The 12,844-nt window shown below is 44.1% G+C and overlaps 1 protein-coding gene across 1 annotated transcript; it reads right to left on the bottom strand.

Annotated features, from left to right (window-relative positions):
• Positions 1 to 1,402: 1,402 nt before the first annotated feature.
• Positions 1,403 to 5,408, bottom strand: SLC25A4 (solute carrier family 25 member 4). The gene is made up of 4 exons (XM_058524984.1): positions 5,212 to 5,408; positions 3,439 to 3,925; positions 2,756 to 2,896; positions 1,403 to 1,848 (listed from the first exon to the last, which is right to left on the bottom strand). The coding sequence occupies exons 1-4, from the start codon at positions 5,320 to 5,322 to the stop codon at positions 1,691 to 1,693; spliced, it is 897 nt and encodes a 298-aa protein (XP_058380967.1). The 5' UTR covers positions 5,323 to 5,408; the 3' UTR covers positions 1,403 to 1,690.
• Positions 5,409 to 12,844: the final 7,436 nt, after the last annotated feature.

The raw sequence follows: 12,844 nt of genomic DNA, 5'->3' as shown, positions 1-12,844 counted from the left end.
CTTCGTGGCCTCCCCCTCACCTAACTCAGGTTTGAAAGTAGGGAAAGGCTGGCCTTCCTTTTGGATATGCTTCACAAAAAGTATTTGTCCTACCAACCTGCCCTGCTTTCCTTTTCTCTCCATCAGAAACAGAATTTCGACCATTCGTGTCATCCTGCGGATGGAAACCAGATGAGGACAGTACATCCAGAAGGGCCCTAACAACACACACTTGTGACCTGGCCTTGAGATGGGATTGAGACTTTCTTTGTAGCTTGTTAGCCTTTTCCATCAGCAGAGGTATCTACTACATTAGGACAGATCTAACCTTGGCCGCGGTCAAACATAGACCTTAGTTATTGTGGTAACACAAGGCAGCCAGTTTTTATTGGGGAGGCAGGAGTGAGGAGAGGGAAGAGCTTGGGAAGGAGGGTAACAGACTGAAGGTACAGAGGCACCACCCCCCTCAAACTACCTGTCCGGAAAAACACCCAAGACATGCACCTGCCTTTCCAGCTCTGCCCAGGACAGAGGACTGCTTCCTCCAAATCGCTCTCAACAGCCAGGATTCTATGAACTGTTTGGGCTTCTGGACCAAAGGTGGGACCAAAGTGCTTAATTTCCACCTTGAAATTGCAGTTATTGTCCTCCTGCTCACAACTTTATGAGCATCAAATCCAAAACTGACTTTTCCTCTAGGTCTTGATAAATTGTTACAGACAAGAAGTGCTGGCAGATACTTTCTATCCCCATGTATCTCACAGTGGCAGATACTTTCTACACCCTTTTCTGTGCATCTAAATCTAGTTATTTTCTTTCTGTCCACCTTCTACCACTCCCCCCATTTCATCTCCGCCCTTCTAGTCCTACTCAACCAAGATTCACTGTATTACATTATTGAACAATGCCACGTCACTCCTCTCTCCTAACCCCATTTAAGCCTCTTTCAGGATGGGTTCCTGTCTTTTTGTATCCTCTGCAGAGCCTAAAGGGCATTTAATACTAGCTTGCTAACTGATTTTCAATGACTGCTGTCCACTTGTCATAAAATTCTAAGAATCACAATTCTCTAAAGGCACTAAAACAGAGCACTTCCCAGTCATGCAAAACTCTTTAAACTGATTTCAAGCTTTTAGCAGAACCTCAAAATACCTGAAGACTGCATGAAATAAGGTGAGATTATGGAAGCCATGATCTGCGTTACCACTTTTGAGCCTACGGCAACATGGTATGAGGTGAGAGAGAGAGAGTGCATAACCTGCTTAACTTTCAAAGCCAGCACTTTAAGCATTATAGGTACGCATACGACATTTAGAAGCCTGGCCACTGAGTTACAAATGAGTCATGCTAAAAAAGATGCATTTATGGTCTTATTTTTTTAATCCATTTAGCAGTTAATAAGAATTAAATAAAATAGAGAACGTGCATTAAGTGGTCTTTATTGATGTTTCACATTCAGTTATTTTCATTATCAGCTCTTCAGTTAATTGTATAAGTATGATAAGTTATTTTCTATTTGCTGTGGGAATTTAAATGTAAAATAAATACAAAATACATTTGTGGCTTAATGGACACTCAATGAAGCACTTTTTTTCCTGAGGTATTCTTTTCAGTCTGGTCTTCTCCCAGATCTTTCTTTTTACTTCCCCTAGGAAAAGTCTATTAAACCACACAATGGATCTGGAACCGATGAACTTGAGTTTTAATGACATTAGACAAATTTTTTGATCTCATCATACAATACCAATACAAAAGCACCGCCCATGCCTCTCAACACATTGGACCAGGCACCTTTGAAGAAAGCCTTGGGTCCTTCATCTTTCGCAATCTTCCTCCAGCAGTCCACTGTCCCGGTGTACATAATATCCGCTGTGGAAACAAACGCTGGTAAGGGCTCCACAATTCTGGAGGAAAGAGACTTTTCCTCTGAAAGACATCTCCACACAGTGTTATACTCGTAAGGTCCCTTGAGCTCTAAGCCCCAGCTCCATGCAACCTTCAACTGGACATCCCCTTCCCTGCATAACTCTTAGGCAGGCTCTCGTCATTCCTACTCCCTTAACTCAAGATCAAGCGAAGAACTGGGGCGATTAACCAGCTAGTCCACAGATCGCCAAACTGTGAAAAGGAAGGGAGCAGGGTGCAGTGGGAGTGTTAAGCTACATGGACCCCTTTTTAATGGATGAGAAAATTGAGGCCTAGTCTGAGGTGATACTGCCCAAGATTACACAGTTAAAATAAAGAGGTACAACTATTAGGTTGAACCACATGAAGCTAATAATATTTGACTATTTTTGACTTTAAAAATGGCAATTTCATATGTTTCAACCCAGGGAAGCCAAAGCTTTTTCAGCTGCAACAGACCGCTTCAGGCTCTCTCTCACCCCGCTAAATTACCCTCTCCCACTAACACTTGTAATAACTAGATCAGAGAAGTAAGAATTATTTTTAAATAAGCTAGCTAGTTACTTCAATTCTTTCCCCTTGTTTCTGCACCGAGGCTCTAAGGGCAAAGCGCCTAAGGCCTCCATCATGCTAGATACCTAGTTAAGTTCACCTCTAAATATCCCATTTTTGACGTTTTTATCATCTCTTTGATAAAAACAAAAAAATTCTCTAAAGGAATAGTTGAGAACGTTAGGGAGAAATTAATTATAATCTTTCTTTCTTATCACATAATTTTAACAACTCAGAAGAGTGAAAACTGAAAAGAGCACTGAATTGTGTTCTCCTTGGGCAGAAAAATAAGACTGAGCCCAGCCGGCCGCAGACTTACCCCCCTTCCGGCCGGACTGCATCATCATCCTACGGCGGACAGTGTCAAAGGGGTAGGACACCAGCCCTGCCACCGCCGTCACGGTCTGGGCGATCATCCAGCTCACGATAATGTGCACATTCTTGGGGTCAGGCAGCATCCCTGCGAGCAGAGCCAAGAGGCCAAAGGGCTGTGAAGTGACTCCTCTCAGCAGCTCGGCAAAAAGCAAGCAGGGCTGGAGAAGAGCCTACCGCACCTCCAACTTCATGCCCACCCTTCTGGAAGAACCCGCCCCTTGGGGGGTGCCTCACAAACAACCAGGCAGCCAAGAGAACTTGCTGGCTGCCCTCTCTGGATCCAGGGAAGCCAGAGTCCTGACCAGTGTACAGGGCATGTTGAAGCGGCTCCAAGTTAAACTCAGTAACTGATAGAGCTGTGGCAAGAGGGGGCTAGGCTCCCCCTTCTTCCTCTCTGCATCACTCAAGGCCAGAGTTTATTTCAGTAGAGGACAGACAAGGAGGACCCGTTAGCTATTTAACCACACCACACCACCTCCTCATTCAGCAGCCTCAGTTTAGGCCAGGGACTAGAATAAAAACAAGATTAACAAATATCAAGTCCTTTGTGAGTTACAGATCCCTCAGGATCCTCTCTGCACACACCCTCCTCCTCCCCACTCTGCACCCCCAACGCCCGTCTCTCACCCTTGGCAGTGTCATAGACCCCGAAGTAGGCAGCTCTGTAGATAATGATGCCCTGGACGGAGACGTTGAAGCCCTGATAGAGACCCCTCAGGCCGTCAGACTTGAAGATCTTGACAAGACAGTTGCCCAGGCCACTGAACTCACGCTGGGCGGCCCCCTTGCCCACGTCGGCAGCCAACCTGGTCCTAGCAAAGTCCAGCGGGTAGACAAAGCAGAGGGAGGTGGCCCCAGCGGCCCCACCGGAAGCCAGGTTACCGGCAAAATAGCGCCAGAACTGCTTATGGCGGTCCACGCCCCCCAGGAAGATCTGCTTGTACTTGTCCTTGAAGGCGAAGTTGAGAGCTTGGGTGGGGAAGTACCGGATCACGTTGGCCAGGTTGCCCCTCCAGAAGGACAAAAAGCCCTGCTCCTTAGGGATTCTCACCACGCAATCAATGATCCCTTTGTACTGCTTCTCAGCAGTGATCTGCTTGCTGGCATGCTGGACCTGTGGGGGGAGGCGGGGGAGGAGTTTGGTGGCAGAGGACGGGCAGAACAGAGGGAGGAAGAAAGAGGACAGGAGAAAAAGAAGGTTCGCACTTCCTTGATTCCTTTTTTAAAAAAATGTATGGGGGAGTCAAACGGATATTGAATAAAAGTAAATAAATACGTTAGCTACTTGGATACCAAGCCAAAAAAGTCCAATTTTGCCTCAATTATCAGGGCATTGGAGAGAAGATGTTCTGTCCCACATAAATGGAAAAGGTGATTTCACTGTGTAAACAGAGCCATTTATTTATTGCATTGTCCGGTGCCAGAACCATACTAGGGCGTCACTGGGAGATAGAGATGATTCAAGATCTCTGCCCCAAGGGCACCTGCTCTGGGTTAATAGACATGACAGGCAGGAGATGACGAGTCCTCAGTCTCACTCTAGTCTCCCTGGAGACCAGATCTCTGGGCAGTAGATGTTCTAACAGAAGAAAGAGAATAAATCCACCAGGCATTACAGCCTCAATTTTTTCAAGCAGATTATCCAAGTAATCCATAATTGAGGGGTTTGTTGCTGCTGTGAGCAATTTGTTGGGGTTTTTCTTGTTATTGATAATTGACTCCCAAATTGGGGAGGCCCAGTTCCTCACTGAGAGGCCCTTGCCTTTTGGGCAAGTGGAGAGAAACAGAATAGGTGGGATGATGAGGATATGCCATTCAGAGACCAGGCTGAGGAGGAAAAATTTGGGGACAGATTGAGTGAGGCCATCAGCGTTCATTCCGAAAATTGCTTCCTCATCTGTAAAACGGGGAAAATAACTCCTATCTTCCAGAGGTTATATAAAGATGAATGAAATAATATATAGGCCAGCCTATAGCATAGTGCATGGGACACAATAAGCGAGTTCTGGAGTAATCATTATTTTGAGGTTTTTATTGTAAAAGGTGGGTGCAGGTAAGAGAGTGCAAGGGACACTGCAAATCAAAAGGTGAGGCCGACCTAAGAGGCCTAAGTGGAAGGCCAGTGCTGTCCCGGGAGCAGGATCTGGCTGGCTGTGACCTACTCCGGGTGGGTTTCCATATATAGACACCCGAACGCGGGGCGCCACCCGACACCAGGAATCTGCTACTGACGCTGGACCCGTCTACGCAGAGGGCACCTTCCCCTCTGCGCAGGCCGGGCGCCGGCGCCTGTGGCCTAGCGCCGATGTCCGCGGCCCCCGCCCCGCCGCGGCTCGCCCGCACCCCGCGCGCCCTGCCGCCCGCGCCCCCTCGCCGCGCGCGCGCCGGCCCGGGCCCCACCTGCAGCAGCAGTTTGACCCTCTCGATGGGGGCGACCGCGGTCTTGGAGACGGCAGCGGCGACGCCGCCGGCCAGGAAGTCCTTGAGGAAGCTCCACGCTTGATCACTCATGGTGACAGCCGGGCGCACACAGCCTCCGGGAGCCGCGCTCTCGCTCTCGCCTCCGCCCGGCCAGGCACCGCCACCCCGCCTCCGTCCCTGCGCCTCGCGAAGGGGCCGCTCGCCTCGCCCCGCAGCCCTCCTTATATGCCCCGCGCAGCGTCTCGCGAGAGGAGGAGGGACCCCGGGGCTGGGCGCGCGGTGCGCATTGGCTGGGCAGGTGCTGGGACCCCCCCCCCCCCCGCGGTCCCCCTCCTCGGCAGAGGGCATCGGGGGCGAAGGCGCTTCCGGGAGGCAGGGGTGGGCTGGGGGCTGTGCCTTCAGCTTGGGACGTTTAAAGGGCAAATTCATGTTATCTGTCCCGGGAGCAGAGGGAACACCGTGTCTCTGCAGCATGTGGGCAGCTGTATTTATAGCACCAGAAGGCTTAGGCTGGGGCCGACCTGGAGACAGAAGCTTTCTGTAACCTCGGGCCTGCACGGGACCCGCTCTTGCCAAGGGATTTCAGGCTCTTTTTTCTTCTTCTGCCTTGGAACTTTGTCCCTCACCAGAGCTCCTGGCCTGGATTTGGGCCTCGTCAGAGCTGTGCGCTCTCACAAATCATTAAGATCCTCCGAAATAAATTCTAACGTCACTTGATGCTGTGATTACCTCGTGTAACCTGACAACCTGCTGAATCCCCTCTTCTCTCAATCGTTCAGTCATTCATCCTGCTATCAAATATTTATGTGCCTGGCACTCATTGCCACCAGGAAGGGCCGAGGGCAGGGGGCCACTAGGTGAATACTTTTTTTAGCAAGTTGTGTGTGTGTGTGCGTGTGTGTGTGTGTGTGTGTGTGTTGCTTTTCTCTTAGGTCAGCCTGTTACCCCATGACACACAGCCTGATGACTCCAAGAACAGGGACCTTAGAGGACACTTCTTTTGTAAGTCCCTTAAGGGCTTAATGTGCCACTCTTCTCTCCACGGAATCTCAGCACGTATTCTGGGCAGAATGTCCTCTGGTGGCTGGTGGCTGCTTGAGGGTCAGTGCTGTTCACTTCCCCATCGGAGTAGCTGGGTGATCAGGATGTTAAGAAAGACAAGATGGAATCCTTGGCTGTATTTGCCTGTTTTTAATAGGCGCCTGGGGTCGGGGAGACATATGCTATCTAGTCCTAAGAAATCAATGCAATTATTATTATTTTTAAATATATTTCTATGAGCTTTGATTTTCCTTATTTTTTTAGGCAGTTAATATACAAGTATTCAAATACAGCTTTTCTTTCCCCTAGAATGATTACATTAGTTTTTAACTCTAAACTCTTTACGCTACTCAATTCTCTTCCCATGTTTATGTTCTTTTTTACATTTGACAAAGTTTATTCATTTTTTTCACAAGCTTGCTGATGAATGCAGACATCGTGTTAGGTGTTTATGGAGCTGCAGCTGTGTGTCACCTTGGGTCTGGAGACTTCAGTAGAGCAGAGGTCACTAGTTTGGAGCCAGGACCACAAAAGGTATGCATTTATCTGAGTTTGGAAATCCAAGTGAGCAGTGTGAAAGCTTACAAAGTGCAAATTTACCAAGGTCAGAGCAGGCAGAAGGTCAAGAATTCAGGATGAACAGAAAAGCCATTTATGCATTCAGTCAACTAACACTTGAGCACTTATTATGTACCAGGAACGAAGTTTGGCCCTGTAGATTCAATATAAGGAAGATATGGCTCAGTCCGCAAGAACCTTACTGTTTAGCAGTGGACGTGTTTGTTGCTGTTCAGCTTTATTTATTATAGCTTCACATATAGATTTCCATGGGTCAACATAATCCACATATTAGCCATTTTTAATTATAATAGTATACTGTATTCCATCCTGTTAATATACAGCAGTTGCCTAAACCATTTTCCTTTTAATTGTGCATTAGAGATGTTTATTATTTTTATTATGAAAAATAATGTTGCTATATAATACTTTGCACAAATTTCATTTTCTCCTTTAAGTTTTTTCCTTCTCATATGTTCCCAAAATGGAATGGATAGATTGAATGTTTTAAAAGCCTTTTAGCTCCTGCTGCATATTGAGAAATTGCTCTTCATGCGGCATTATTCACAACAGCCAAGACTTGGAAACAACCTAAGTGCCCATCAAAGGAGGAACGGATAAAGAAGATGTGATGTATATACACAATGGAATACTACTCAGCTATAATAAAAGATGAAATCTTGCCGTCTGTGACAACACGGATGGACCTTGAGGGAATTACACTAAGTGGAACAAGTCAGACGGAGAAAGTCAAATACCATATGATTACACTCATAAGTGGAAGGTTAAAAACAACAACAACAAACAAACACACAGACACAGAGATTAGATTGGTGGTTACCAGAGGGGAAGATAGGAGGCAGGAGGATGAAAGGGGTAGTAGGGCACATGTGTACAATGATGGATGGTGGTGAACACATGAGGTAGTCTACACAGAAATTGACATATTATGATGTACACCTGAAATTTATACAATGTTATAAACCAGTGTTACCTAAATTAAAAAAAAAAAAAAAAAAGGAATGTGGAACCCACCAGCAATGTAGATGGGCTCTTATTTCCCACAGATCCTCCTCCAACACCGGCTTTTTTAAAAAAACATTTTTTAGTTTTTTGTGCCATTTTATGAGTTCTAATTTGTGCTTCTTTAGTATGAAACTGTGCACATTCCATATGATTCAATTTAATTTGTCAAGGTTTTCCTTTTATATAAACTTTTTATCTTGCTTGACCATTTATGGAGTGAAAGCAGAGTATTTATATTTACAACAATTCTTTATCTATTTGGGGCAATAAATATGTGTTGAGTATTTTTCATTTTGTTATTTTTCTTTCGATATTTATTTTATTACATTGTTCTAACAGTGTTATTTATTTAAATATTAACAGATCCATAATATGGTGACACTATATACTTCATGTTCTGATGTAAATGTATCTCTTTTGCAGATATATTAGTCTATTTGCCCTACTAGGTAATTAGTCTATTTTCTTCTACTTCTTTTGGTAGTTATTTTTTAAAATCTAATACTACATTATATATTGTAAGGAAGTATGATCCAATTTCATTTTTCTCCATACCATTCTTGAGTATTCCAACACTTATTAAGTAGATATTTTCTCTCCATTATTTGTCTTATATTTCTAATTCTAGTTTGTCAAGTGTTAAGTTCTTATAATAGCTTTCATTTATGAGATCATCATACCATGACTTATTTATTTGATCGTCAATCTTAAAAAAATGACAGCTTATATGTGATTCCACAACCACTTAAAAAATAAAAATCTTTTTCGGCTTATATGCCTGGATTTATTTTTACTGTCAAATTGTTCAATTATTTAAACATCACAAGAAGATTTTTTTAACAGACATTTAAATTAAATTCATTATTAACTTAATTAATATATTAATTCAGGAAGTATCATTATCTTTGTTACACTTAATTTTACCAATCAGAATTTTTGATATTTTCTAAATGGGAGAGATCATATTTCTCCTTGGCTTCTGTCCAAGTTTCCTATCATGTCCGGGGAGCTGTAGCTGGAATCCTTGACAAGAGGTTTTCCACGGAAATCCATACACTGTCCTCTCCCTCCGCAGACTTTCTCAGAAAAGAGAGGCCTCAGATGCCCTCAGGAGCATGAGCTGCCTGTGATCACAAGATCCGGGTATCGCTTACACTGGCAGGGGAGAGAGTGGCACTCAGCAGAACACGTGTCTACCCACCAGTGCAGGTACTCAGTGGCTTTCTGCCAGTTTGAGAATGGACAAGGTGTCTAGGAGAAAAGAGAGGAAACTCTGCTTTCAAATGTGGCATGGTATCTTGGAGGCTGCGGGGGCAGGGCTACGTAGAAATGAGAGAGGACTTTGAACTAGACTTTTGGATTTTTGGTGGAAGCCTTTAAAGAATTAGTCTCTTACCAAATTGGGAAGAGAGAAGGGGAGCTGCTAATGAGTAAAAGGCAGGACCGACCCCATGGCATAGTGGTTAAGTTCATGTGCTCCACTCCGGTGGCCCGGGGTTTGCAGGTTCGGATCCCAGGCGGGAACATACCCACTGCTCATCAAGCCATGCTGTGGTGGCGTCCCACGTATAAAGTAGGGGAGGATGGGCACAGATGTTAGCCCAGGGCCAATCTTCCTCAGCAAAAAAAAAAAGGGGAACATTGGCAACAGATGTTAGCCCAGGGCCAATCTTCCTCAGCAAAAAGAGGAGGATTGGCAGCGGGTGTTAGCTCAGGACTAATCTTCCTCACACACACACACACATACACACACACACACAAAGTAAAGGCATAAGAAATAAAGAAAAACACTTAAGGATTTGCTGATGGTGTTGAAAATGTAGTGCCCCTGTGTAGGTGTACATCTAAAACTGTTAGGAATTAGAACAGATGATTACTATTTGTTCACATGGTAAATTTCAGCCTTAAGCAAAGAGGGACAAATTCTGAAAATTTACTTTTTGATTATATAAGACCATATATTAATTGCTGAATTTCAAAGATATTTAGTAGACTCATTGACATTGATGCATTGCTTCAAAAAGACAAAACAAAAGAAATGCAATGTTTCTCCACAATTCTTGCTCAGGGTATCTTGGTTAATTAGAACAATACCTCAATTAACAAATTCTTTATAATCGAGTGCCTTTATAATAAAGTCCTTATTAAAGTGCACACACACACAGCACACATACCTTCAGAAATTATGAGTATTCCTGCAAAATGCTCCAAGTATTAGCTCCTGTTTAGCTAATGCCAAACAAGGTTATGAAATGAATCTTTTTTTAACCCATTTGTTCCCTGTAGAAACTTATCTTTTAGTGATCAACTCCCCTGGGTATCCACTTTCTTCTTACTCGTGTGCATCAAAATCGAAATTATCTGAACCATTCACATCCAATTCATTCAGTCATTCATTTTTTTTTCCATTTTCATCTTTCAACAACCATTATTGAATGCCTACTCTAAACACCAAACACTCTGCAGGGTACTGGCGATACAAAAATCAGAAAGGTAAGATTGCTGCCCTGGAGAATCTCACGTGCCAGGAACAGGCATCCTTGTGCTGCCTACAAGGCTATTCCAATGCGGTGTGACGAGGATCCAGGTAGAGGCTCCTTGTACTTCCAGGTGAATGACTTTCAATGTGTTACCTCAGCCAGAACTTGTATTTTTAACATTTTATGAATGCTTGTGAAAGTTTTGTTGGAGGGATTTTAGGCATTACTGTTTAAAGGAGGTGATTTCTGGGAGCAGAAGAGCCCGTGAATCATAGAAAAGACGGTCAGAGGGACTTCTCCCGGAAGGCCCTCATCCCCAGAGAGATTGGCTCAGCGGTTGCTGAAGACAGAGGAGCCTGGGCGCTCTCCAGGCCCTGCAGCCCACCCCCAGCTAACACAGCAGACCTCCCCCCTTCCTAAAGACAGAGCCATAACTTCCCCTCTTCCACTCCCAATCGTAGCATCCCCTCCTTACTTTAACCAAGACTCCAACAAGCACATTTGGTATTTTTCTAGCACAATTGAGCTTATTTTTACGCTTGTGTAATAATGTCTTCCGACCGTAACCATCCACCCTCCACGTTGACACCTTCTGGTTTCACTGACTTACGTTCTCTGTAAATAAATCCATTACTCACCTGGAGCTGATTGACTTTCTAAGTACATTTTGAATCTGCTGCCCTAGTATTTAGTGTTTCATACGTCCTATCAATCCTTTTTTAAAACACTTGCTTTGCCCCTGTTATTATTAAAATCAGTGTTTAATAAATGTTATCAGACAGACCGTTTTTGCTCATCTGTACTGTTGAAGAACAATATTTTGCTATTTTAATGTATGAGGTTTTTTCCCATATGCTTGCTTTCACCCCATGACCCTCTTCTCATTCAGCCAGCTAGACATTCTGTGTCATCGCCTCAGAAAAAGAAAACATTCAGAAAGCAGAGAAAATAAAGAGTCTATTCTTGGCATTCAAATTTCCCAAGGAAGAGAAAGAAGTCAAGTATAAACAGTAGACCTGGTAGAATACCTGAGGAAAGCAACGATTCCTGCCCACCCCCCCCTTCCAAAGATTACAGCAAGTGTTCCCAAACCTGGGGAGAAAGGAAGAATGTTAGAGAGAAAGGAAGGAGTCAGATGTTAGTGTGGATCCTTGAGAAAACCGGGCCCTGCTCTCTCCTCCAGGCCAGGGAGGCAGCAAGAAGGCAGGAGAGAAATGGCTGGTTGATATTTTAGTACACAGGTCAGAGACAGCCTCACAGAGTTCACCCAAGCGTGACAAGGGTGCAGGAGAACAAATTTCAGGCACCTGTAGGTCAGCCTGCTAGTGTGAAGGCCCCTGGACAGCCCCCGTTAAGTTTCACCTGCCCCAATGTGTTGGGAGCGGCAGAATAACATTTTGTGCCCAAGGACACCAAATTAGCTGAGAACAAGCCAGACCTGAGGAGCCTCATGGTTGGAAACAAGGCAAATGTCGGGAGTGACCTTGACGGAGCAATAGCTGAAGACGGGGAGGGAATAAGGACCCGGGAGCTGATGCCAGCACGATAGATGAAGATGCAGACCACACGCCCGTCTCTCCTCATCCTTGGTAATATAGAAACCCTGGAATTTAGATGTAATCCATTGGAAAGCAGTGGAGAGAAAAGGGGACCCAGATTGTTTCCACCCCTTGGCAGAATGGAGTCTCTCAATAGAATTTAAGTTGCCTTGCACGGCTGAGTTTGTGGGCCAATCTTTGTACTTGCTATAGTATTTTCTTAGTTTTAAAAGACAATATACTAAAGACATAATTTTGGAAACTCTACTGCTGCTCGTTCCATCAGGCACATTTTTTTAAGAAGGAGACGCAGACTTAATTGAAAGAGAGAGAGAGTGTGAGTGTGTGTGTGGTGGAGGAGAGAGGGGTTTCAGGGCTTTTTCCCCAGAAATCTCTATGAAACTCCAGCTTATGTGTTTCTATTAACTGGCTAGACTAACTAAGTACAACGACTGACACCTTTAACACATAAGCTCCATGATACCTTAAACATAACAGTTGTTCAATAAATGTTTGTTGAATGAATAGGGAAATAAAGTGCTTTAATTTCTAGTGCAATAGTTCTCAAATTTTTCCAATAGTGAAGCACCTGGAACTTATCATAATTTTTGCAGAGCACTATGAAATGTAGGTACATGGAATTTCATTATATAAACTAGGAGTAATCATACGAGCAGAAATATGATTGTCTATAATGTGTGTCTGCCACATAAAATCACAGCCACTCCAATGGTGGATTTATCAATTTCTCTCTGTAGTTCTGTCAAATCTTCCTTTACATATTCTAGGGCTTTGTTTTTAAAGGCATACAAGATTTGAATTGTTATCTCTTCTTGGTGAAGTTCAATTTTTATCATTAAGTTATGGTCCTCTCTATCAGTAGTAATGCTTTTGCCTTAAAGTCTTTTTCCCCTAAATGAATAGAGCGATACTTGCTTTCCCTTGGTTTGTATTTGCCTAGTTTCTCTT

This window comes from Diceros bicornis, chromosome 29 (assembly GCF_020826845.1).
Source record: "Diceros bicornis minor isolate mBicDic1 chromosome 29, mDicBic1.mat.cur, whole genome shotgun sequence".
In the NCBI taxonomy this organism is placed as follows: domain Eukaryota; kingdom Metazoa; phylum Chordata; class Mammalia; order Perissodactyla; family Rhinocerotidae; genus Diceros; species Diceros bicornis.
The sequence above is the reverse complement of the archived record's forward strand: the minus strand, read 5'-3'. Positions and strand labels throughout refer to the sequence as shown.

What these genes read in the sequence shown, in the direction of transcription:
- SLC25A4 (XM_058524984.1), bottom strand. Translation starts at nt 5,322, where the DNA reads ATGAGTGATCAAGCGTGGAGCTTCCTCAAGGACTTCCTGGCCGGCGGC. An exon ending in GGTCTATGACACTGCCAAGG is followed by an intron (nt 2,897 to 3,438) that starts GTGAGAGACGGG and finishes CTCTGCTCGCAG; the next exon opens with GGATGCTGCCTGACCCCAAG. An exon ending in GCAGTCCGGCCGGAAGGGGG is followed by an intron (nt 1,849 to 2,755) that starts GTAAGTCTGCGG and finishes TTGTTTCCACAG; the next exon opens with CGGATATTATGTACACCGGG.